The sequence below is a fragment of the Physeter macrocephalus genome, chromosome 20 (genome assembly GCF_002837175.3).
Source record: "Physeter macrocephalus isolate SW-GA chromosome 20, ASM283717v5, whole genome shotgun sequence".
Classification (NCBI taxonomy): domain Eukaryota; kingdom Metazoa; phylum Chordata; class Mammalia; order Artiodactyla; family Physeteridae; genus Physeter; species Physeter macrocephalus.
The window spans coordinates 85,999,113-86,026,088 of NC_041233.1; the positions used below are offsets into that span (position 1 = coordinate 85,999,113).

The following is a 26,976-nucleotide window of genomic DNA, read 5'->3' on the forward strand; positions in this document are numbered from 1 at the left end:
TCTTGGCCATCTGTATGTCTTCTTTGGTGAAATGTCTATTTAGGTCTTCTGCCCATTTTTTAATTGAATTGTTTGTTTTTTTGGTACTGAGCTCCATGAACTGTGTATATATTTTGGAGATTAATCCTTTGTCCATTGTTTCATTTGCAAATATTTTCTCCCATTCTGAGGGTTGTCTTTTTGTCTTGATTATGGTTTCCTTTGCTGTGCAAAAGCTTTTAGGTTTCATTAGGTCCTATTTGTTTATTTTTGTTTTTATTTCCATTTCTCTAGGAGGTGGGTCAAAAAAGATCTTGCTGTGGTTTATGTCAAAGAGTGTTTTCCTATGTTTTCCTCTAAGAGTTTATTATAGTGTCTGGCCTTACATTTAAGTCTTTAATCCATTTAGAGTTTATTTTTTTGTATGTTGTTAGGGAGTGTTCTAATTTCATTCTTTTACATTTAGCTGTCCAGTTTTCCCAGCACCACTTATTGAAGAGGCTGTATTTTCTCCATTGTATACTCTTGCCTCCTTTGTCATAAATTAGGTGCCCATATATGCATGGGTTTATCTCTGGGCTTTCTATCCTATACCATTGATCTATATTTCTGTTTTTGTACCAGTACCATATTGTCTTGATTACTGTAGCTTTGTAGTATAGTTTGAAGTCAAGGAGCCTGATTCCTCCAGCTCCGTTTTTCTTTCTCAAGGTTGCTTTGTTTATGTGGGGCCTTTTGTGTTTCCCTATGAATTGTAAAATTTTTTGTTCTAATTGTGTGAAGAATGCCATTGGTAGTTTGATAGGGGTTGCTTTGGGTAGTATAGTCATTTTCACGATATTGATTCTTCCAATCCAAGAACATGGTGTATTTCTCCATCTGTTTATGTCATCTTTGATTTCTTTCATCAGTGTTTTATAGTTTTCCGAGTACAGTCTTTCGCCTCCTTAGGTAGGTTTACTTCTAGGTATTTTCTTCTTTTTGTTATGATGGTAAATGGGATTGTTTCCTTAATTTCTCTTTCTGATTTTTTGTTGTTAGTGTATAGGAATGCCAGAGATTTCTGTGCATTAATTTTGTATCCTGAAACCTTACCAAATTCATTAATTAGTTCTAGTAGTTTTCTGGTTGCATCTTTAATACTTTCTATGTATAGTATCATGTCATCTGCAAACAGTGAGAGTTTTACTTCTTCTTTTCCAATTTGTATTCCTTTTATTTCTTTTTCTTTTCTGATTGCCATGGCTAGCACTTCCAAAACTATGTTGAATAAGAGTGGCGAGAGTGAACATCCTTCTCTTGTTCCTGATCTTAGTGGAAATGCTTTCAGTTTTTCACTATTGAGTATGATGTTTTCTGTGGGTTTGTCATATATGGCTTTTATTATGTTGACTTAGGTTCCCTCTATGCCCATTTTCTGGAGAGTTTTTATCATAAATGGGTGTTGAATTTTGTCAAAAGCTTTTTCTGTATCTATTGAAATGATCATATGGTTTTTATTCCTTAACTTGTTGATATGGTGTATCACATTGATTGATTTGCATATATTGAAGAATCCTTGCATCCCTGGGATAAATCCCACTTGATCATGGTGTATATGTTGTTGGATTCTGTTTGCTAGTATTTTGTTCAGGATTTTTGCTTCTATGTTCATCAGTGATATTGGTCTATAATTTTCTTTTTTTGTGATGTCTTTTTCTGGTTTTGGTATCAGGGTGATGATGGCTTCATAGAATGGATTTGGGAGTGTTTCTCCCTCTGAAAGTTTTTGGAAGAGTTTGAGAAGGATCAGTGTTAGCTCTTCTCTCAGTGTTTCATAGAATTTGCCTGTGAAGCCATCTGGTCCTGGAATTTTGTTTGTTGGAAGATTTTTAATTACAGTTTCAATTTCATTACTTGTGATAGGTCTGTTTATATTCTCTAATTCTTCCTGGTTCCATCTTGGAAAATTGTACCTTTCCAAGAATTTGTCCATTTCTTTGTGGTTGTCCATTTTATTGGCATATAGTTGTTTGAAGTAGTCTCTTATAATCCTTTTTATTTCTGTGGTGTCAGTTGTGATTTCTCCTTTTTCATTTCTAATTTTATTGATTTCAGTCCTCTCCCTTTTTTTCTTAAAGAGTCTGGCTAAGGGTTTATCAATTTTGTTTATCTTCTCAAAGAACCAGCTTTTAGTTTTATTGATCTTTGCTATTGTTTTCTTCATTTCTATTTCATTTATCTCTGCTCTGATCTTTATGATTTCTTTCCTTCTACCAACTTTGGATTTTCTTTGTTCTTCTTTCTGTAGTTGCTTTAGGTGTAGGGTTAGATTGTTTATTTGAGATTTTTCTTGTTTCTTGACATGAGATTGAATTCATATAACTTCTCTCTTAGAACCGTTTTTGCTGCATCCCATAGGTTTTGGGTCATTGTGTTTCCACTGTCATTTGTTTCTATGTATTTTTTTATTTGTTCAATTTCTTCAGTGATCTCTTGGTTATTTAGTAGCTCAGTGTTTAGCCTCCATGTATTTGTGGTTTTTACAGTTTTCTTCCTGTGATTGATTTCCAATCTCATAAGCACTGTGGTCAGAAAAGATGCTTGATACGATTTCAGTTTTCTTAAATTTACTGAGGCTTGATTTGTGACCCAAGATGTGATCTATCCTGGAGAATGGTCCATGTGCACTTGAGAAGAAAGTGTATTCTGCCACTTTTGGGTGGAATGTTCTATAAATATCAATTAAATCGTTCTGGTCTATTGTGTCATTAAAGCTTGTGTTTCCTTATTTATTTTCTGTTTGGATGATCTGTCCATTGGTGTAAGTGGAGTGTTAAAGTCCCCTACTATTATTGTGTTACTGTCGATTTCCCCTTTCATGATTGTTAGCATTTGCCTTATGTATTGAGGTGCTCCTAAGTTGGGTGCATGAACATTTATAGTTGTTATATCTTCTTCTTGGATTAACCCCTTGATCATTATGTAGTGTCCTTCCTTATGTCTTGTAACAGTCTTTATTTTCAAGTCTATTTTATCTGATATGAGTATTGCTATTTGAGCTTTCTTTTGATTTTCATTTGCATGGAATATCTTTTTCCATCCCTTCACTTTCAGTCTGTATGTGTCCCTAGGTCTGAAGTGGGTCTCTGGAGACAGCATATATATGGGCTTGTTTTTGTATCCTTTCAGCCAGTCTGTGTCTTTTGGTTGGGGCATTTAATCCATTTACATTCAAGGTTATTATCGATATGTATGTTCCTATTACCATTTTGGGTTTGGTTTTGTGGGTCTTTTTCTTCTCTTGTGTTTCCCGCCTAGAGAAGTTTCTTTAGCATTTGTTGTTAGTTTGGTGGTGCTGAATTGTCTTAGCTTTTGCTTGTCTGAAAAGCTTTTGATTTCTCCATTGAATCTGAATGAGATCCTTAATGGGTAGAGTAATCTTGGTTGTAGGTTTTTGTCTTTCATCCTTTTAGGTATATCCTGCCACTGCCTTCTGGCCTGCAGAGTTTCTACTGAAAAATCAGCTGATAACCTTATGGGGATTCCTTTAAATGTTATTTTTTGTTTTTCCCTTGCTGCTTTCAATATTTTTTCTTTGAATTTAATTTTTGTTAGTTTGATTAATATGTGTCTTGGTGTGTGTCTCCTAAGGTTTATCCTATATGGGACTCTCTGTGCTTCCCGGACTTGGGTGACTATTTCCTTTCCCATGTTAGGGACGTTTTCAACTATAATCTCTTCAAATATTTTCTCAGACCCTTTCTTTTTCTCTTCTTCTTCTGGGACCCCTATAATTCGAATGTTAGTGCATTTAGTGTTGTCCCAGAGGTCTCTGAGATTTGTCTTCAATTCTTTTCATTCTTTTTTCTTTATTCTTCTCCTCAGCAGATATTTCCACCATTTTGTCTTCCAGCTCACTTATTTGTTCTTCTGCCTCAGTTATTCTGTTATTGATTCCTTCTAGTGTATTTTTCATTTCACTTACAGTATTCCTCATCTCTGTTTGTTTGTTCTTTAGTTCTTGTAGATCTTTGTTAAACATTTCTTGTATTTTCTCAATCCGTGCCTCCATTCTATTTCCGAGATTCTGGATCACCTTTATTATCATTACTCTGAATTCTTTTTCAGGTAGATTGCCTATTTCCTCTTCATTTTTTTGGTCTTGTAGGTTTTTACCTTGCTCCTTCATCTGTGACATATTTTTTTGCCATCTCATTTTTTTTTTCCTTTTTTTATGACTGGGATTGTGTTCCTGTCTTACTGGTTGTTTGACCTGAGGCTTCCAACACTGCAGTTTGTAGGCTGTTTGGTAGAGCTGGCTCTTGGTGCTAAGATGAGGATCTCCGGACTACCTCACTCTGATGAATATTCCTTGGGGTCTGAGGTTCTCTGTTAGTCCAGTGGTTCGGACGCGGAGCTCCCACCCCAGGAGCTTCAGCCCAACCCCCAGCTCATGAACCAAGATCCCACAGGCCACACCGTGTGGCAAGAAAACAAAACAAAACAATGTAAAAAATAAAATTAGACTAGGAAACTAACAGCTATGTTAGAAAAAAACAGAAAAATTGAAATATAGGTGAAACAACAATGAGAAGGTAAAACAGAACCACAATAGTGAAAAAGAGGAGGAGAAAAAAAAAAGGTGGAAAAGGCCTTAGTTGTGGAGGGTGGTGCCTAAGCAAGGGCGAGGTTTGGGCAGTGGGTGGGGCCTATGCTCAGTCCCCACAGGGCTGGAAAAGGTAGGGGGTAGGGGGGGTGGGGCTTAGGCTCAATGGAACATAAGGGACCCAGGCGTGCCCCCCACCCCTGCTCTCAGCGGGCAGGGGACCCCACCTGGGAGCCTAGCAGGCTTCCTGGGCTCGAAGGGGCAGGCAAACACCCTCCTCTCCTGCTCCTCCTGTCCTGGAGGGCCCCTCCCACTTGCCTCTCCTGATCTCCCCAGACTCCCTCTTATGTCCCCAGGACCACATGGTCTGGCGTGGGCTTTAGAGGGTGGGAGATCAGCCTGGAAGCTTAGCAGGCTCCCCAGGCCCCAGTGGGCAGAGCAAATGCCCTGTGATCCTCTCCCACTCCTCTGGTCCTGGAGGGCTCCTCCCACCTGCCTCTCCTGTTCTCTCCCGGCCTCCCTTCTATGTCCCCAGGACCAACCCAGCCCAGAGGGGACCTCTGAGGTCGTAGGACCTGGCCTGAGAGCCAGGCAGACTTCCCGGGCCAACTGGGCAGGGGAAACGCTGGGCCCACATCCCCCCAATCTGAGCCCCCGAGGGTCCCTCTAGGTGTGGGAACCCCTGCCCCCTCTCAGCCACCCCTCAGGGGCGCCGGTCCTGTCCAGCCTCCATTTCTCCTGCCCTCTCAGTCCCTCCTCGTCCTGCCGGTTCACTTGGGGGTTCCTCTCATCTCCTTGGGCATCGGGGCAGGTGCCCTAGTTGTGAGGAGACACAAAGTCTGCATCTTCCCACACCGCCATCTTGACTCCACCCTGTAATTTATTTTTATATATGATATGTGGTATAGAGGCTTGATTTATCCTTTTTCATACGAGTGGCCAGTTGTCCCAACATCATTCCTTAAATAGTCCTTCCTTTCTCCACCAATTTGTAATGTCAAGTTTTAAAACTCTCGTTGGGATTTTTAGTGGAATTGCATTGAATTTGTAGATTAATTTGGAGAGGTAATTGCCATCTTTATTTTATCATATCTTTCCACCCATGAACATGGTAAATGTCTCCTTATATTTCTTTTTAAATCATTAAATAAATTCCGCATACACGACATGCACTTTAAAAAAAGCAAACCAGACTTTAGCTCTATGTACTTATAGTTTTTGTTTCTATTTTGAAAGAGATTTTTTAAAGTATATCATTGGTTGTTGGTGGTGTAAAGAAGTTATGTTTTTATATATTGATCTTGAGTCCAGTAACACTGTTGAACTCTTATTAATTCTACTGTCAGAGTATTCTGTTGGAGCTGTAATATTTCGAGGGCTAACATGGGCCAAGCATTGCACTGCGCTCTTGAAGAAGGTAACTTTCATTCCCACTCCATAGAAGAAGAACCCGGGAACTAAGGTGGTAGGTTCTTTCCCCACCTGTGGTGGCAGAGGCAGCATTCACACCCAGATCTCTTTGACTTCAAAGCCGCAGTGTATCTGCACTAGGACAAGTGAGAACACCCATGTGGTGCTTTTTATTAAGCTGTGAAGTTTAAATCAGTGAACAGTAATACCACAGAGATTTGCTTCTGTGATAAATGAAACGAGGTCACTCAGTCTCACAGTCAGTGGTGAAATGGGAGTGTCAAAGAGACCTCATTCAGCTATGTCTTGCCCCATCCCTGCCTCTGAGAATAAGGGAAAAGCACGCTTTTGTCTGGACACTGTTTTGCTCACTTCCAGATGGGATTCCAAGAAGCAGTTATTTGACATACAAATGTTCCAAGGCCACAGGGTTTGGAGTAACAGAAGTGCAATCTTATTATGATTGTGGTAGTAGTTACCCAACCGTATACGTTTGTCAGAATTGATCTACGGCACACTTAAAATTGGTGAATTTTATTGTATGTAAATGATATCTCAAACTGATTTTAAAAAATTTAATGCCCCAAAGCAGCACAGAGTTTTCTTAGCTCCTATCTCGGAAAGGTAGTAGGGTGCAGGCTTAGTACCAGACTCCAAGATGGATCACTGGGTTTCAGTTGCGTTTTCTCCTCTGTAAATGGGTGTAATATCTACACCACAGCATTGTTTTTTAAGTAAGTCCGCTGACATGCGTGAAGTGCTTAGGGCCTGGTGCAGTGTTTCTGTTGTAACCAGAACCGATCAGCTTCCTATTGGAAGTTCGCCCCTCCTGCCCTCCCTGCCTATATCTGTTCCTCATCACCCTCACCCCACCACAAAGTATTGTCTTGAGTAGAGTAGCAGCATCACATACAAGGAGGAGGCAGCACTTCAACAAAATAGATCTTAATTACCGCCAAAACCGTCCTGCGCTGTTTCCTCAAGTATTTACTTAGGGCCTGTCCTTTAAAAGCCTAGAGCCCAGGAGGTCACCCCAGAAGGCGACAGTAATTTGGAAGGACCAACGGACAGCCACCCCACAAACGGGGAATAAAGCTGTGTGGAAAGTTCAGCATAACAAGCAGTTAGGGTTGAGCGTGGGGTTAGGGTGGAGGATGTGGCGAGATGGCAGTGAGTCCTAGGGTCAGTGAAGCAGTGTCTTCTCTTTTCTAGATTTATAATTTTCTGAGTTGTGTAGTTGTTAAGTCTGTTTGGTTTTGTTTCCTTAAGAGGGATTGTTTTCTTCTCTGTTCCTCACTGCTTGTCTCCTCGCATATGCTTGTGTTCAGTTCAGGACTGTCTTGACCCTCGAATATGATCCTTGTTTTTATCCATTTCTTTCTTGCGTGTGGCCACCCTATTACAGCACCTTTTGGTCTGGACCGTTTTTGCAGCTGGTGATAAGTGTCGGGGAGCCTTCCTGGCCAAACTTAACACCCCTCTGAGCAAAGTCATTTCACTCATTCTGTCTCCTGCTGTGAATCTCCAACGTGGGTAGATATGTGATTAATTGTACCACTTCTTGGAGAAAAGGGCCAAGGAATAAATAAAACTGAAGTTTGAAGGTCCATCCAGAAACCCACAGACCCAGTTCTTCATTCCGTCCATTTTCCTACTCCTGTTAAATATGCAACAGTGTCAGGAGCTTAGAAACCAGCAGGAACTAGGAGTGGGAAGGTGGGAAAAAGATAGAAGTAAATGTATAAATAGATTTCTGATTTAGGAAACTTCTAATTACTTCTGTTGTTGTTAGATAATTCACATGCTTGCTTTATGCATCAATAGCTGATCATTATTCCTCTGAAACGTAATTTATGCTTCCTTATCCAAAATTGGAAATGCTTAGACTGTTGATGAAATATTTCCACCTGATTTATTCCTCGTGGATGTCTTTGCTGTCGTGGCATATGATCGAACCTGCCCTCCAAATGCTTTACATTTTTAAAAAACTTTACATTTCAAGCTACTTAAAAAGCAAATCCTTTTAACGTCTATGGGCTACCAACACAGTTCATACTGCAACTATTTTGATTCCTTCCCTATTTGCTACACCCTCCAAAGTTTCATCCTCCACTGGGGGTAAATCCTGTCCATTTCTGTGGAGGCAGTTATTCTATGGAACTTAAGTTCCCTAGAGATGATTGTCCAGGAGGAGTCCTGTGTCTTTGTCTTCCCAGTGTTACAGAGTCCAAGCTCATACTGCTTGGGGCATGACAGGCCAATACATTGAGAGATGAGGTGTTGGGGCAGAGAAGAGTAACTTTATTCAGAAAGCCAGCAGACTGAGAAGATGGTGGACTAGTGTCCCAAAGAACCATCTTACCCCAGCTAGAATTCAGGCTTCTTTAACACTAAAAGGGGAGGCGGTGTGCTTCGTTATTACAAACTTCTTGGTGTCAGAATCCTCTGTTCTTGCAGCTGTCCACATAGGTCAGGTCACAACAAGACAAAGGTTATTCTCCGTTCTGCAACTTTTTATCTCTATATGAATGGAAAGTGTTGTACCTTTAAAGGTCAGAGCCTTGAGAATGGGCTACCCTGTATATTTCAGGCTATAGGCAGCATTCTTTTTTACAAAGATGCAGAGCCGGCATGACTAAGCACAGGCCACAGAGCTCAAAGGTTAGAGCTAAAGGAATAGGTCCAATAAGGAGTCAGGTTTGTTCTTCTCCATTATACCTGCAGTGTGCCATCCAGGCTCCATCAGCACAGTCCTCCAGGGCTGAGTGTATATGCCTGGATGGGTTGCATTGAGAAAGTCTCACAGAAGCCTCCCTAGATTTCTTTCAGGCTAAAACCTTAATTAACCTGGAAACTGGCATCCATAAGTGATAATCTGTCCTTCAGCTATTTTGCTGAGGAGTGGAGATTTCTTAATTGGGGGGCCATCAAAATTCTACCCATCTCTCACAAAGGGATTTTTCAAGCTTCTGTCTTAAGCACAAATTACTGATTTGTGTGACTTTCCAAAGTCATCCAAATGTATTCACCCTGCCTCACTTACATCTATGATTCGGCTACCTCATGGAGTGGAAGAGGCTATGGTCGGAAGCAGGAGGACGTCGGTGCCTGTGCGTGGCAGTGATCTCGCAGGGGCAGCAGGGAGTGGTGACGTGAAGCGAGATCTTAGTTCCCTGCCCAGGAATTGAACCTGGGGAGCCTGGATGAAAACCAGGAATCCTAGCCACCACACCCCCTGGCTCTTGCCCGCAGTGAAAAATGCATTTCTCACAGAGGCAAAAAATGTAAAAACAGGTACACAGTTTATTATTAGAGACACAGCACAGCAAGTGGGGGAGCACACAGGGAAACAGTTTGTTTAGTTAACACAGAAACAAGGCAGAGATGCACACCTGGAGAGAAAGGGTGTGGGCGTCCTCCCTAATGAGGAGGGGCGCAGTAAAGAGGCAGTGAAGTCACTTATACAGGGCAGTTCTTCCGGGTCTCTGTTTACCTCTGGCCAATTATCTGGTTTCTTTCTCCACACCTGCCCTGCCCTAGGACCCTCCCTAACACGTGTGCCCAACTTCTTTCCAAGATGGATTCCAGCCCAGAGGCCTATGGGACGGCCTTAGCGGGGCAGAGATGTGCACCCAGAGAGGAAGCGCGTAGGCGTCCCCGCTAATGAGGAGGAGCGCGGTGAAGAGGCGGTTAAGTCACTTATATAGGGCAGTTCTTCCGGGTCTCTGTTTACCTCTGGCCAATTATCTGGTTTCTTTTTCCACCTGACCTGCCCTGGGACCCTTCCCAGCATGCGTGTGCAACTTTTTTCCAAGATGGATTACAGCCCAGAGGCCTATGGGACGGCCTTAGCGTCACCTATTATGGGGTGGTGCCCCCTCCTTTTTGACCCCCAAGGAGGCTTTCTGCACATGTGCGGCGTCTCCCTTGCCCCAAGGGTGGAAAATATGTGACCTCTTGATCCTTTACCCAAACAAAGTTTAGCCCCTCTCTGTTCCTGCCAAGACTGTCATCTTCAGGCATCCACAGGAGACAAAGTCTGGCTATTTACACCGTTTCTGTTGTCAATTCCATTTCGGAGAGCAAACAGGAGGCTGATTTTAAATGTCTAACCTAGAACCCATCTATCTCCTGTCTCAGGAAATGCAAACAGAAGACTAGTCTGGCCTGAAGCCCACTTTTTCCTGCACCCTGAAATGTAAACGGGAGGCCAGTTGTAAATGCCTGGCTTGGGGCCCACCTATCTCCAGCCTCTGCAGGGGAGGGCACGGGAGAGCCCTGACCTTGGGAGGGGCCAGCAGGGCCTGAGCCACGAGCCCTGGGAGTCACCTCCGTTCAGCATCAAAGCTTCATCTACAACGAGGCATCAGAGCACTTTGTCCAAATTACCCTCTGCGGTTCTCCTATGTGCCTGCGTAGTGTTAGTTCAGGTTTCTGAAATACCTGAAGATGAAACATGAAGAGGTGAAAGCTACAGTATTTAGTCAGATTTGAGAAGAGCTATCTTTTCTGCAGTGAATACTACGCATTGCTTTTTTTCTGGGAGACCCTGGCTTTTCTCATAAATTACCCAGGGCTTAGTATGTTATTCCAGTAATGCCGCGAACAGTCCATTAACCCCAAGCCCTCTCTTCCTTGAGTTTTTCAAATGATGCATTTGGGTCCTCACCCTGACGCTGCTGGCCACCGGGGTCAGGGCCTGCCTGCACTCGGAGCCTCACACGTCCCATCACTGACGCCCACGGCTCTGGGCTTGCGGTTTCCACTGTGGTTTTGGAGGGACCTTGGAGGCAAGAGAGAGGGCAGTGGGTGGGTCCCACCAAGGGGAGCGGCTCTGCTTGGGGGTTGACTTGGGATGCGTTTCTGGAAAGGGGCATTCTACTCTTTAGAGAAGTAGTTTTAAGTCCACGCTTTTGCTGTCAGACTTTCTTTGTCGTCACGTGCCTTGTGTCCTAGACTTCTGCTGCCATAGCCAGAGCAGGCTAGATGCCGCTTCTTGAGCCGGTGCGGGTAGGCCAGCACGCGCACTGGCGACAAGCGCGTCTCTGGGGCCTGGCAGCCCGCGCTCAGCTCCCGGTCCCCCAGCAACCGGCTGTGTGGCCTCAGCAAGTCGCATGACTCCTGCACTTGACTCTCATCAGTCTGATGCAGATAACGACATTACCTGCCTCCCAGGGCTGGTCTGAACAAGGTAAAATACATAAAGTACTTAGCACTGTGTGTGACGCATACTCAGGCCTGGTTAGTAAGTGTCAGCCATTAAGGTGATGAAGTGAGAACAAACGATGTAATTTTAACCTTTGGATTATTTAGGAAACATTATGAATAATACTTTAAGAGCTCTGACCGTTTTTCCTCATCCCTAAGGTGCCTGAGACGTCAGGGGTGGATGTCAGCATCACAGTGCGTCTCCTTCTACGCAGAGGACCAGGGCAGGACCCAGAGCCTCTCTGAACGTGCTTCCTTTACATACTGCAGGGTCAGAGAGTGTAAAGTAGGGAGGAGCTCTCTCCCAAGTTTAAGACTCCCCGGCGATAACGGGTACACTCTCAGTCTGCAGGGCTCTGCCTGGAAGAACCGACGTGCCCGCCGGGGACAGGTGTTCCAGATGGGTGTGTGTGATCCTGGCCTCGGGTCAGGCGCCTGGTCCAGCCAGCACTCCGGGCCCACCCGAGAGACCTTACGCACGTCGGGAACTCTGCAACACGGGCCTTCCCCTTTGTCCTTGAAGGGCAGTGACAGTGCCTCTTCCTCAGGCCACCGTGAGGATTAAATGAGGGAATGCACACCTGGAGGAGTGCCAGGCAGACACAAAGAACCCTCAGAGCTGTTGTTATTGGGTTATCTTTCGTCTGGTTATTAAACACAGCTTTTCCAGGCACTGGAAGCAGGTCACACAGATGTACATGTATCAGCAGAGTTAGACCTAGCGGTGCCTTGGAGAAACATGAGTGCACCCCTTGTCCCCGTGGTAACAGTTCTCAGACCAGAGGCAGTGGTTGCTAGAAGTGTCCTAGAGAAAGAAGTAAGACTGAATTATTCGTTAGACCTTTTCGGGGCATCCTGAGTGGCAGGTGCTGAGGCTGTGAAAATAAATAAGGAGTGGCAGCTGCCTTCTCATTGCTCACGAGGAGGTAGAGCAGGGAGAAACAGAGCAGAACGTGCCGAGGTCCCCTCAGAGCTGCGGACGGCGCTTGCCCAGGTGGAGGTTGGGCCAGGTGAGCCCCTGGAGAGGCTGAGTGAGTGCTCAGCGGGGCTGGGACCAGGTTCTCACCAGGCCTGGAGGACCCTGAGCCTCAGATTGCCCAGGGAGAGACGAGAACGCTTCATGCTGTGGGGCTGAATCTTGGAGAATACGGAGGAAGGGCCGGCAAAGGGCATCCTATTTACCTGCCCTCCTTCTGTGGGGGAGTCGCTGTCACTTGGCTTTCCAGTGAGGGTCCTGCGGGGGGTTCTGAGTTGCTTCAGGTCTCCTGGGGTCCATTTACCGTCTCCTGTGCACAAACAGTTTTCCTGGGCCTGGCCTGGAGCACTAAACCTACACTCACAGGGGTTTAGGGCTGTGCTCTCCGATATGGAGCCACTAGCCATGCCCGGCTCTTTACATCAAAATTAATTAAAATTAAAAATTGAGTCCCTCAGTCGCATGTCACGTGCTCAGTAGCCACACATGGCCAGCACAGACAACATTTCCATCGTCACAGAAAATTCTGTTGAATAGGACTGCTCTTGAGGGCGCCGGGCGTCACGCAGACGACCGGGACAAGTGGGGCCTTTCTCTCCGCTCCCCTCCAAGCCGGGGGTCCAGGCTCTCGGGAGCTTAGCCCCTTCCCCCTGGCGCAACGCCCTCTGCTGTCCCCCGGGCCACCACCATTCTGGCCCACCCGGCCTGGATTCAGCTCCAAAATAGACCGCTGGGTGAAGAGCTGGTTCCTTTAAAAAAAACTGGTGAAGCAGAAGGAAGCTCGTATGTATCCGTTTCCACTAGTGCGGAGATCCTTCTGTGCTCTCAGACAGGTTTGGTTCTCGTGTGAGGCGAGCTGGTGCGAGGGAGGTGGCCTGGAGGTGTCACAGCCTCAGGGACCGGAGGAAGGCCACTCACTGCTCTAGAATTAATTTCTTAGAGGCGTGCACGGGGCACGAGTCCGTGGTGATTAATATCTGATGCTGGACTTCGGCATTGCATTCAAGAGCTCCCTTTACAGGCAGACCAGGCTCCCCGCTTGGCAGTGACCTCAGTCAGGCCTCCCTGAAGGCACCCGCTGCCCTCGATGGAATCGGGAGAAATTGTCCATCGACCTGTATCACAGGTGCACCAAGAGAGCACGCCCTTCGGGCATGGTGACCCTGTTGTAAAGCAAAAAGAACAAAGCCTGGTCCCCGAAGCATTCGCCACCTGCTGTGGGTACCACCGAGTGGAAGGAGGCCCCGTTAGGACCGAGTTCTGGTGTCTCTGGAGATGAGACAGCACCAGGACTTGTGTGTAATGAGGAATAGTTACAGACTGGGAGGCTCTCGGATGGTTTGATTTACAGCTACTGTGTGACCTGATTATAGGAGGAATTTGCCTTATTCAGGTTATAATTTTCCAGAATAGCTTTCATTTTAGGAATCCAAATCCATCTTGATGAAATCCAGACATTATACATGATAACATGTGTCCCATCTGTTGAAGTAATCTGGAACCTCAGAGTCAGCCTGTCAGTAAGTCGGGGAGGGGAGAGAAAGCTTTTCGGAATGAGCCCCTCAGCTCGACTCTGAAGTCAGTGAAAAATACCCCTGGTTTCAGAGACAGACCCAGAGTCTTCAAACCTTGGTCCCCTGCAGGCCCCGGGCGGGCTGGTCACCTGAGGCCTTGGTTCGGCCTCCGGTTGCCCTCCGTGGCACCGGGCGTGTGCAGAAGGTAAAACAGGCAGACAGAAGCGGTCGTAGCTGGGGGAGCTCACCTGGGCGTCACTCGGGCACCTGACGCGGACACCCAGCAGCCGACCCAGGGGGTTCCTCGGGGTCACGGTGCCTGCCGTGTCCAGCGGCTCAGTCTCGCCGGGGAAGGGCAGAAAGGTGACTGGAGAGGACGGCGCAGGTGCCCCGTGGGGCAGGGACACAGCAGAGCTGGGGCCAGAGGAGAGGCGGCGGGCTCATTTCCTGTCCAGCGCCCCGACTCCCACCCCCATCCTGGCATTGCCCTGGGGCTGAGCCTTACGCACCGGGACGTGCAGGTGCGGGCCTTGCAGCGGGGGTGGGGCAGGAGGCGGGGCAGGAGGCGGGCCGGTCGGCCGGTCTCGGCGGGGGGAGAACAGCGGATTTCCAATCCTCCCTTTATGAAAGGTCTGCTTACGAAAGAGAACATAGAAGCAATTTTATTTTAGGCTTCACCCTGGATAATTAGGTTTAATTCTCAATTAACTTTACCACCTTTAGTCATGTTAGACTAAAGGGCTGTGATAACCCATTGCCTTTTCACCAGGAGGTTTTCTGGGGTTTCCTGATCGCAACCCTGAGGTTCAGCATGGGAGAAGGCCGGGGGTCCCAGAGAATGCCGCTCCCCAGGTCAGAGGTCCGCGCCGCTCACCGCCCTGCCAAGGCGTGTCTGTGCACTTTCTGGCTGTCTCCTCACATTGCTGGTTCATCTGCAGAATGACACTAGGCATGAGAAGGGGATACCAGTCAAACGGCCTGAGTGTGGACTCACTGGGGAAAAGGCCGGTCCGAATCAGTGTGAATTCATGAGGCATCCAAACTATACACGTATACACATAGGTGTGTACAACTCGTGTGTATATATATGAAGGGTCTCATTCTTCTGAATGTACGTGAAGACATAAATATTAGTAGATAAGCATATATATACACATGTACATGCATATACCTATATACACATGTATACATAGGTGTGTACAACTCGTGTGTATATGCATGAAGGGTCTCATTCTTCTGAATGTATGTGAAGACATAAATATTAGTAGATAAGCATATATATACACATGTACATGCATATACCTATATACACATGTATACATAGGTGTGTACAACTCATGTGTATATACATGAAGGGTCTCATTCTTCTGAATGTACGTGAGCACATAAATATTAGTAGACAAGCATATATATACACATGTACATGCATATACCTATATATCTACCTTCATTCCTGTAAATGAAGCATCATTTAGGAGTAGCCACAGCAGAGGGCACTGGCTAGGCCCGGGCCCACCCAGGTTCTGTCGCTAACTTGTTGACACCCGACCAGGGTGTCCACCTTCGGTACTGACGGCGTTTGGGGCCGGATCACTCTTTGTAGCGAGGCTGTTCTGTTCGCGGTGGGAGGCTTAGCGTCATCCCTACCTCAACGCCCTGGAGGAAAGTAGCCCCCCACCCAGGACAACCAAAAATGTCTCAGACATTTCCAGACATTGCCCTGGGTGAGAACTACCGTTCCAGATCAAGCAGGATCATTCCCAGGCCATAGAGTCCCCATCAGTCAACTGGGGAGAGCTCACCCTCCCAGGACGACCGTCAAGGGTCCGCCCACACTCAGAAGCCACCTGACGCCTGTGCGGTTGTCAGCGGGTGTGCGAGTGGAAATGTGTTCTGAGGGGTAAACGTTTCAGCTCTCGTTTATACTATCCATTTGCTTATGTAACCTACCCCGGCCCAGTTACCAAATACCAGATGACGAACGATACTCTACCGTATTCCTAAGAAGTCCAAACTGGACTTAAACTGGCTCAGATTTTTATTAGCTTTATCCACGCGGCTGCATTTAACAGAGGGGAGTTTTGGAAATGATTTGGCTGAAGCACCTTTTCTTTCCCACAGGAATTCTCACCCTGCAGAGAGCAAATGAGCTTCTGAGCACATGCGTGCCAGGCAGCTTTCTGATCCGGGTCAGCGAGAGGATCAAGGGCTACGTCCTGTCCTATCTGTCCAAGGACGGCTGCAAACACTTCCTCATAGATGCCTCCACGGACTCGTACAGCTTCCTGGGTGCGGACCAGCTGCAGCACGCCAGCCTGGCTGAGCTGGTGGAGTACCACAAGGTGAAGCGATGCGCAGACTTCATTGGCTCTGTGATAGGGGTCCTGCAGCAGCTCTGACAGTGAAAGGCAATTCCAAGAAAAATGACTGACACAAGCAGTGGGGGGTTAGCCTTTGATGACCCCTCCTGATAACCAGGATTGTCAATGGCATTTCCTTTATCAATGAACCTAGTTCCTCCTCAAATGCTCAGGGCAAACCCACTGGGGCAGAGCATGCAGGAGATGCTACAAAATCTGTGCGCCCTGATCGCATCTGAGAACACTCTTTTTTTTGAAGTATAGTTGATTTACAATGTGGTGTTAATTACTGCTGTACTGCAAAGTGATTCAGTTATACATATATATATATACATTCTTTTTTAAAAAATATATTCTTTTCCATCATGAGAACCCTCTTAAATTAGAGCACAAGCCCAGGAGGGAGGGAGACCACGTGGCAGTTTGCAGGCAAGAAAAATCTCTTTCAGGGCTGCCTAAGCCAAGAAAGCTTTGTGTACACCAAGGGGAGACCAGAAGTTACGTGCTCTGGTGAGGTAGGGAGGGCATGGTTTCTTATTAAACTGTCTTATAAATAAGACTCAGGAGCCACCTAATGCCTGTGCTGCTGTCACTGGGCACAGCCTGACCTGCACCCTCTGCTTCACAGGAGGAACCCATCACCTCCCTGGGGAAGGAGCTCCTCCTGTACCCCTGCGGTCAGCAGGAGCAGCCGCCCGACTACCAGAAGCTGTTTGAGTGACAGCCTCATCGTGTCATCCTGCAGCCGCCAGCTGGGCCGTCCTCTGGACAGACAGACGCCGCGGAGATGGACACTTGTGTATGAAGCCACATCACCCTGCAGCGAGCCAATCCCGATCAAGTGAAAGGACCCTTGGGGGTCCCATGGCGACCTCTCTTCTGCACAAATGCTGGAGTTTAATTAACGCTGAGGGAATCACCTCTGCACTGTACGCACCCCAGCAGTAAAGGGAGAAGAACCCCCATTGCTGCAGTTCCCAACATGAAGGCTACAACCCTAGTGATGTATGGAATAAACGAAGAAGAAATTGGAACCTTTTAGGAATTAAGGGGCACCTCCAAACCAGAAGTCCTCCGTGGCCTCGGCACTCCCTCTCTGCCTCATCTCGGAAGGTCTCGGGGTCCTGTTCCTGTGAAGTTCCTCGGTGGCGTCAGGGGCTGGCGAAAGAGCCTGCACTGGTGGCTGTGCCCACGGCCCTGCACTCCTCGCTTGCAGTGCATGTGTGGGCCGGGGTGTAAGACACAGGGAACACAAGTTGCGGGTGTTGTGAACTGAATGAGGAGTTTGAAGGTGTAGGACGAGAGCCTTCACATGTACAGAAATACTCCGGACGACGGCAGGGGGTGAGGGGCCCTGTGTGAGGGGTTCCCTGGCTCTGGGGAGCGGGTCAGGGCTCCACCCAGGACCTCGCCGAGAAGGGTGAAGCCACATGCGTGCCTTCGGTAGACAAGGGCAGAAGAGTGAGCTTTTGGGACACTAGGTGCTGTGGGTCGAGTCCCCCAAAGAGACATGGAAGTCCTAACCTCCTGCACCTGTGAACGTGGCCTTATTTGGAAACAGGGTCTTTGCGGATGTGATCAGATTCAGACGAGGTCAGACCAGATTAGGGCGGGCCCCAAAGCCAACGACCGGCGTCCTTATAAGGAGAGACGGGTTGGGAAGTCGAGGTGCGCACGCAGAGGGAATGGCAGCCAGGGGACAACAGAGGCGGGGCCCCGAGTGACAAGCCGCAAGCCAGGGGACGCCGGGGGCTGGGGGGGCAGCGTGGAGCAGACTCCCCAGAGCCCTGGAGGGGAGCGTGGCCCTGCGGACACCTCGATTCCAGACTTCTAGCCTCCAGAACTATGACAGAATAAATGTCTCTTGTCTTAAGCCACCGAGTTTATGGTAATTTGTTACGGCAGCCCTAGGAAACGAATATAGAAGTTTGTGTCATTGCAGACCCTGATGTGCGTTGTGGACCTTTGGTTGCTGTACAGCCCGCCAGCCTCCCGAGGAAGGGAAGGCGGGAGATAACTGCCCCCGGCTCTTCGGCTCCGGACGCATGCTCAGTCAGGCAGGCATCTCGTGCAGTAGCTCCCAGGCCAGCCCAGCAGGGCGACGGCCTCTGGGCGGCCACCAGGATCACGCGGGAGGACGGGGTTCGCTGGTACTCCAGACTTGACTCCTGTGGCGGCGTTCATTTAAAGCACGCATAGGGTTGTAGCAGTCTGTTCGTGAAGTTGTTGGCTGTGCAAAACACACCTGGACAGTGTAAAATGTAGCCAGAGAAGAGGGTGGGGTGCACGTATTTCTGTGAGTGTGCATGGGTGTATGTGTGCTTTAATGAGAAAGTTTTTAAACTGATCATTGTTAGGTGTTTCCTGAAATGTTCTGTGTGGTTTCTGTTGACTGAGAGACAATGGTCAGTTGCCTAAGAGAACCTGTCTCTTAGCTTTCATTTCTAACAGTAGTTCGGCAGTCATGACATTATGAAATTGCAGACATACAGAGGGCTGGAAGTCAGAAACTTCTGTTACCGGGCTTCTCTGGTGGCGCAGTGGTTAAGAATCCGCCTGCCAATGCAGGGGACACGGGTTCGAGCCCTGGTCCGGGAAGATCCCACGTGCCGCGGAGCAACTAAGCCCGTGCGCCACAACTACTGAGCCTGCGCTCCAGAGCCCGCGAGCCACAACTACTGAGCCGTGCCACAACTACTGAAGCCTGCGCGCCTGGAGCCCGTGCTCCACAAGAGAAGCCACCGCAATGAGAAGCCCACGCACCGCAATGAAGAGTAGCCCCCGCTCGCCGCAACTAGACCAGCGCAGCCAATAATAAATAAATTAATTAATTTTTAAAAATTATGGTCTACGTTTTTGCAATTGCCACCTCTGCAGGGGCGGCTTTCTTCACGCACACGCATCCAAACATTGGTTATGTCCTCACATATATATACCCTGGGACTCCTGCATTTGGTGCATAGAGAAGACACAGAAGTGATTTGTAGGGGAGGCTCGGATGTGTTTTCATGGGGCCTCTCTCTTTGCTTTCATTTTGTCAAGAACATGTTCCAGACTGCATTGCACAGGTTTCTGTTTTAGAACATAAGTTTTCTACATTTATATCTTTAAATAATACTTCAATTTGAATTATGTGTTCCCGTCCTCCGGAGTAACTATTTTTGACTTAAAAAAATACACAAAGTCAGAGTTGCGAGTTAAGTTTTATTTGGGGCAAAATAAGGACTGCAGCCCAGGACATGGCTTTTCAGATAACTCTGAGAAACTGCTCCAAGGAGGCGAGGGGGGGAGCCAGGACATATAGGAGTTTTGCAACGAAGGGCAGGTAGTCCGAACGTCAAAGGATTATTGTTAATTAAAGAAAACCAGATATCTCAAGTTAAAGAATTTAGCACTTTTCTATGTATGGGAAGATGCAAGAATCTGGGCTCACTGAAATCATTCCTTTGATATGCACTTGAACTATCTGGGGCCAGTATCCTCTGTTTTCACATCCTGAGTTTCCTCAGGGCTCACTGTAGGGGCTGGCTGCAGTCTGTTGGCTGCTAGATGGCAGGTATTCTTTTCAGCCCTGAGTTTCCTCCGGGCTCACCGGCTCTCCTTGCAGGGCTGCAATCATTGGTGACTGTGACATCCTTTGTTTACTGATAGGGCAGGAAATATTCCGTTCATAAATATTCCATTTATCACTATACATCTTACTTAGATTTCCCTCCTTTGCCTTCCATTGTTGTAATCTCCTCCTTATTGTTTTCCTCTCTCCATCCTCTTCCTTGTATTTTAGGAGAACTGCTCACTCTTTTTTTTTTTTTTTTTTTTTGTGGTACGCGGGTCTGTCACTGTTGTGGCCTCTCCCGTTGCGGAGCACAGGCTCCGGACGCGCAGGCCCAGCGGCCATGGCTCACGGGCCCAGCCGCTCCGCGGCATGTGGGATCTTCCCGGACCGGGGCACGAACCCGCGTCCCCTGCATCGGCAGGCGGACTCTCAACCACTGCGCCACCAGGGACGCCCTGCTCACTCTTTCTTTTCCACTCACAGGTTACATTCTCTGCAGTGTTAATTCTGCTCGTACAGTCTGCAGTGTGGACATTAATACTTCTGTTTCCAGAAGTACTGGCTCTGCCTCTTTACCTTCCTGTTCAGGGATCTTTAGACGTCCTACTACTGCCCCAGACTGAAAGCCACCAGGAGGCTTAAAAGATAAAAAAAAGATTCCTCTTTTTATTGTGTGGTAAAAACGCATTATTTGGTAATGAGGTAGCTTGGTATATAGTAGAGGGAAAGCACAGCAGGTTTGGGTTTGGATCCTGGCTACTTCATTAATCAGCTGTGTGGAATCTTAAAAGAAAAAAAAAAAAGCTAAGCTGTATGAGCTTCAGCTTCATCTCTGAAACAGGAGTTCTAAAGTCACCCTTCGGGTTCTGAGGTTTAGAAAAGAAATATGTAAAGTGCCTGGAACATACAAAGTTCTCCACAAATAGCAGTTATTCCTGTGAGTCCTGAGCCCAGGATCCATCTCCCCCTTTATCAGCTCAGCTTATATGACCAATGGGCTGTGTATCCTAATGGCCCCTTTGCTAGAGTTTCTGGGATGAATTTAGGGGGAAAGGGCAACTTTTACAGAGTAAGGGACCTAATGATGAATCACAATATATCAGCCAGTCGACTTGCAGAGAAATGGCTCACTTAGTCTGGATTTGAAATGGTATGGAAAGGGCATTCTCTAATGTCTGATTTTTTTTTTTTTTTTTTTTTTTTTTTGCAGTACGCAGGCCTCTCACTGCTGTGGCCTCTCCCGTTGCGGAGCACAGGCTCCGGACGCGCAGGCTCAGCGGCCACGGCTCACGGGCCCAGCCGCTCCACGGCATGTGGGATCTTCCCGGACCGGGGCACGAACCCGCGTCCCCTGCATCGGCAGGCGCATGTGGGATCTTCCCGGACCGGGGCACGAACCCGCGTCCCCTGCATCGGCAGGCGGACTCTCAACCACTGCGCCACCAGGGAAGCCCCTCTAATGTCTGATTTTGACATCACCCAAGTTAGCAGTCACCAGTCTTCACCCCAAAGCTAGACACTGACAACACATTCAGCTGCCTTGGCATTCCTGGTCACAAATCCGCAAGTATTTGCCTCTCTTTTTGACCAGAAGACTTATTACAAACCCAGATCGCTTGGGAGTTAACTCTGCCTTGTCTGTGAATAGGTCAGGCAGTGCTGGTGCTAAGCCAGATGGCCGGGGGTGGCGGGGGGGAGGGCCCAACACCCTTGTCCGTCTAAATCAACTTTTACTTTTCTTCCACTGAAAGGATGTTCCTGTATGAGTCTTCCCACCCCCTGAGTCCAGACCTGGTAACCATCCATCGCACTGTGCTCAACACCCCACAACACAGCGAGCACCTCACCTTTGGAAGGTGCTTTTGGTGGTGTGGCAGAGCTCTGGAGAAGGCTTCTTAACCAGGCCACTCCCTACATTCCTGGCAGCCCACACACTGTGGGTGTGAGCTTTTTTCTCTTTTATCTCTTCTGTTTGTCCTGACTGCGGGGAAAGTATAAGCATATGCAGGCTCTAACACTTGCTTTTGTTTAATTTTTTTATACCCATCCCCCCAAAAAACTAAAACAGTTCATCCATTTCTCCTCCCCTCCACCCGCTGCCACATGCAACCACCAATCTTTTCTTCATATCTATGAGCTTGGGTTGTTGTTTGGTTTTTTTTTTTCAGATTCCACATATAAATGAGATCATATGGTATTTGTCTTTCTCTGACTTATTTCACTTAGCATAATGCCCTCAAGGTCCATTCATGTTGCAAATGGCAAGATTTCATTCTTTTTCATGGCTGAATAATATTCTACTGTGTATATTTACCACATCTTCTTTATCCATCAGTGGACACCTAGGTTGTTTCCTTATCTTGGCTATTGTAAATAATGCTGTGATGAATGTGTGGGTACATATAGTACATATATCTTTTCAATTTTGTGTTTTCATTTTCTTCAGATAAATACCCAGAAGTAGAACTAATGGATCATATAGTAGTTCTATTTTTTATTTTTTGAGGAACCTCCGTACTGTTTTCCACCCATTTACATTCCCACCAACAGTGCACAAGGATTCCCTTTTCTCCACATCCTTGCCAACACTTACTATTTCTACACTTTTTTATAATAGCCATTCTAACAGATGGTATCTCATTGTGGCTTTGATTTGCATTTCCCTGATAATTAATGATGTTAAGCATTTTTTCATATGTCTGCTGGCCATTTGTAAACCTTCTCTGGAAAAATACCTATTTGGATCTGCCACCTATTTAAAAATCAGATTGTTTTTTGTTATTGAGTTGTAGGAATTCTTTACATATTTTGGTATTAGCCCCTTATCAAAATATATGACTTGCAACTATTTCCTCCCATTCTGTAGGTTGCTTTTTCTTTTTGTTTATGGTTTTCTTTGCTGTGCAAAAGCTTTTTAGTTGGATGTACTCCCACTTGTTCCTTTTTGCTTTTGCTGTCAGAATTAAAAAATCATTGCCAAGACCAATGTCAAGAAGCTTACAACCTGTGTTTTCTTGTAGGAGTTTTATGGTTTCAGGCCTTAAGTTCAAGTCTTTTATCCATTTTGAGTTAATTTTTGTGTACAGTGCTGGAGAGTAATCCAGTTCTTTTGCACGTGGCTGTCCAATTTTCGCAACTTCATTTATGAAAGAGTCTATTCTTTCCCCATTGTATATTCATGATTCTGTTGTTGTAAATCAATTGACCATATATGCATAGGTTTATTTCTGGGCTTTCTGTTCTGTTCCATTGATCTAAGTTTCTGTTTTTATGCCAGTACCATACTATTTTAGCTTTGTAATACAGTTTGAAATAAGGGAGCATGATGCCTCCAGCTTTGTTCCTCTCTTTCCAGATTGCTTTGGCTATTTGGGGTCTTTTATGGGTCTATAAAAATGTTTGGATTGTTTGTTCTATTTCTTTGGAAAAATACCACTGGGATTTTGATAGCGATTGAACTGAATCTGTAGATTGCTTTGGGTAGTATGGACATTTTAAAAACAGTACTTCTTCAATCCATGAGCACATAATATATTTCCATCTATTTATGTCTTCTTCAATTTCTTTCATTAATGTCTTAGAGTTTTCAATATACAGGTGTTTCACCTCAATGGTTAAATTTATTCCTAAGTGTTTTACTCTTTTGGATGCAATTGGAAATGGGACTGTTTTCTTAAATTCCCTGATAGTTTGTTATTAGTGTATAAAATGCAACTGATTTCTCTATGTTAATTTTGTATCCTGCAACTTTACGAAATTCATTCATTAGTTCTAACAGTTTTTTTGGTGGAATATCCAGGGTTTATATATAGTACCATGTCATCTGAAAATAATGACAGTTTTACTTCTTCCTTTCCAATTTGGGTGCCTTTTGTTTCTTTTCCTTGCCTTACTGCTTTAAGAATTCCAATACTATGCTGTATAAAAGTGGCAAAGGTGGGCATCCTTGTCTTTTTCCTAACCTTAGTGAAAATGCTTTCAGCTTTTCATCACTGAGTATGATATTAACTGTCGGCTTGTCATATATAGCCTTTATTATGTTGAGGTACATTCCCTCTATATCCACTTTGCTGATAGTTTTTATCATAAACGGATGTTGAATTTTGTCAAATGTTTTTTCTTGTAGGAGTTTTATGGTTTCAGGCCTTAAGTTCAAGTCTTTTATCCATTTTGAGTTAATTTTTGTGTACAGTGCTGGAGAGTAATCCAGTTCTTTTGCACGTGGCTGTCCAATTTTCGCAACTTCATTTATGAAAGAGTCTATTCTTTCCCCATTGTATATTCATGATTCTGTTGTTGTAAATCAATTGACCATATATGCATAGGTTTATTTCTGGGCTTTCTGTTCTGTTCCATTGATCTAAGTTTCTGTTTTTATGCCAGTACCATACTATTTTAGCTTTGTAATACAGTTTGAAATAAGGGAGCATGATGCCTCCAGCTTTGTTCCTCTCTTTCCAGATTGCTTTGGCTATTTGGGGTCTTTTATGGGTCTATAAAAATGTTTGGATTGTTTGTTCTATTTCTTTGGAAAAATACCACTGGGATTTTGATAGCGATTGAACTGAATCTGTAGATTGCTTTGGGTAGTATGGACATTTTAAAAACAGTACTTCTTCAATCCATGAGCACATAATATATTTCCATCTATTTATGTCTTCTTCAATTTCTTTCATTAATGTCTTAGAGTTTTCAATATACAGGTGTTTCACCTCAATGGTTAAATTTATTCCTAAGTGTTTTACTCTTTTGGATGCAATTGGAAATGGGACTGTTTTCTTAAATTCCCTGATAGTTTGTTATTAGTGTATAAAATGCAACTGATTTCTCTATGTTAATTTTGTATCCTGCAACTTTACGAAATTCATTCATTAGTTCTAACAGTTTTTTTGGTGGAATATCCAGGGTTTATATATAGTACCATGTCATCTGAAAATAATGACAGTTTTACTTCTTCCTTTCCAATTTGGGTGCCTTTTGTTTCTTTTCCTTGCCTTACTGCTTTAAGAATTCCAATACTATGCTGTATAAAAGTGGCAAAGGTGGGCATCCTTGTCTTTTTCCTAACCTTAGTGAAAATGCTTTCAGCTTTTCATCACTGAGTATGATATTAACTGTCGGCTTGTCATATATAGCCTTTATTATGTTGAGGTACATTCCCTCTATATCCACTTTGCTGATAGTTTTTATCATAAACGGATGTTGAATTTTGTCAAATGTTTTTTCTGCATCTATTGAAATGATTATATGATTTTTATCCTTCATTTTGTTAATATGGTATATCACTTTGAATGATTTGCAGGTATTGAACCATCCCTGCATCCCTGGAATAAATTCCATTTGGTCACAGTTGTATGATCCTTTTAATGTACTGCTGATTTGGATTTACTAATATTTTGTTGAGGATTTTTGCATCTATGTTCATCAGGCATATTGGCCTGTAATTTTCTTTTCTTTCTTTCTTTCTTTTTTTTTTTTTGTGGCATCTTTGTCCCGTTTTGGTATCAGGGTAATGCTGGCCTTGTAAAGTGTGTTTGGAAGAGCTCCCCTCTTTTCTATATTTTGAACGAGTTTGAGAAGGATTGGTATTCATTCTTCTTTGACTGTTTGGTAGAATTCACCAGTGAATCCATCTGGTCCTGGACTTTTGTTTGTTGGGAGGTTTTTGATTACTGATTCAATCTCTTTGTTAATCATTCTGTTCAAATGTTCTATTTCATCATGAATCAGTTTTGGTAGGTTATATGTTTTAGGAATTTATCCATTTCTTCTAGGTTGTGCAGTTTGTTGGCACGTTAGTGTTCACAGTAGTCTCTTGTGATCCTCTGTATTTTTGATGTATTAGTTGTAATTTCTCTTTCATTTCTGATTTTATCTGAGTCCTCTCTTTTTCCTGGTGAGGCTAGCTACTGGTTGGTCTATTTTGTTTATCTTTCCCATAAACCAGCTCTTAATGTGATTGATCTTTTGTATTATCTTTTTTGTCTCAATTTCATTTGTTTCCCTTCTGATCTTTGAAATTTCCTTCCTTCTACTAACCTTAAACTTCATTCTTTTTCTAGTCCCTTGAGGTGTAAAGTTAGGTTTTTTATTTGAGGCTTTTCTTGTTTCTTGAGGTGGGCATTTATCACTTTGAACTTCCTTCTTTGAACTGCCTTTGCTGCATCCCATAGATTTTACTATATTATGTCTCCATTTTTGTTTCAAGGTATTTTAAAAATTTCTCCTTTGGCCCATTGGTTATTCAGTAGTATGTTGCTTAATCTCCACATATTTGTGGTTTTCCAGTTTTCTTCATGTAATTAATTTCTAGTTTCATACTTTCGTGGCCAGAAAAGATCTTCAATATGATCTCAATCCTCTTAAATTTATCAAGACATGTTTTGTGGGGTCTGTCTTTAATTTTCATTTATTTTTCTTACCCTTTTCAAATGAGGTTTGACATCTCAGCCAAAGAGGTGATGTTAATTGTTGTAGATTTGTAAACACTGGAGTTGGCGGTGGTTTTGGTGATGGGGTTACAAGCTGGGGGACTGATGACCTAGGTAGGGAGGTGCCAGTGGTGCTGTACTCACCTTGATTCAAGCTAACATGTCTGACCCTCAAGTAGATGAAGAACAAGTACAGTTCACCCAGCGTCCCCACCTGCCACCCCGGGTACTGCCTGTGTGTGGAAGGCAGGCCATCTGCACAGCCAGCCACCAGGTGAGTCTTGGGCAGAGGCCATGAATGTGGCCTGGCCCTCTCTGAACCTTTGCGTGATGATGGAGGCCAAGACAGCCTGAGGCAGCACGGTGTCACTTCATCTCCCCACCCCTGCCCCTTGGAAGAGTGGACAAGGCAGACACAGCCGAGGGGCACTGGGCTGGCTACTCCGGAGGGTGTGTCAGAGGATCAGTGATGCAGAGATGTTTGAAGGGCACCTCTGCTGACTGAAGAGAACATTTTCTCTCTGTGTTGGATAAAACCACCACCCAAATCCCCCAACTAACTGGCACAGGCCCCATAGTTTTTGGCAGCATCAACAGCAAAGCCCTGAGTCCTGCCAAGAGAAACAGCTTTGAATTCAGATATAAAGCTCATAATAATAGGGACCACACAGAGCTGCCAGCTATTTGATGGGTGTTGGAAGTAAAACACACCCACCCTTCCAAGGGCCCACTCAAGGGCATTCTCTCTGATCAGCAATCCTCAGAAACAATGTCAAATCCTTTCCAAAAAGCAAGAATTCCCACCTGCCCTCCCCTCCAACCCAAGGTAGACTTTACATCTAACACCTTGGGATCCTGCTTGGAGAGCTGCCTTCTGAGGCCTCCAACCTGCCGGTGATGACCCAGAGCTGGAGGGGCAGTGAGAACCCGAGGCACAAGAGGACAGGTGCTGGA

At 45.3% G+C, this 26,976-nt stretch overlaps 1 protein-coding gene across 1 annotated transcript in view; it reads left to right on the forward strand.

The window, feature by feature from the left end:
* The window catches only part of SH2D4A (SH2 domain containing 4A), a 73,838-nt gene extending 56,054 nt beyond the window's left edge, over window positions 1–17,784 (forward strand). The window contains exons 9-10 of the mRNA XM_007112649.3: window positions 15,797–16,017; window positions 16,664–17,784. Of these exons, the coding sequence (XP_007112711.1) occupies window positions 15,797–16,017; window positions 16,664–16,756 (314 nt within the window). The 3' untranslated portion in view covers window positions 16,757–17,784. The remainder of the gene's footprint in view (window positions 1–15,796; window positions 16,018–16,663) is intronic.
* Window positions 17,785–26,976: the final 9,192 nt, after the last annotated feature.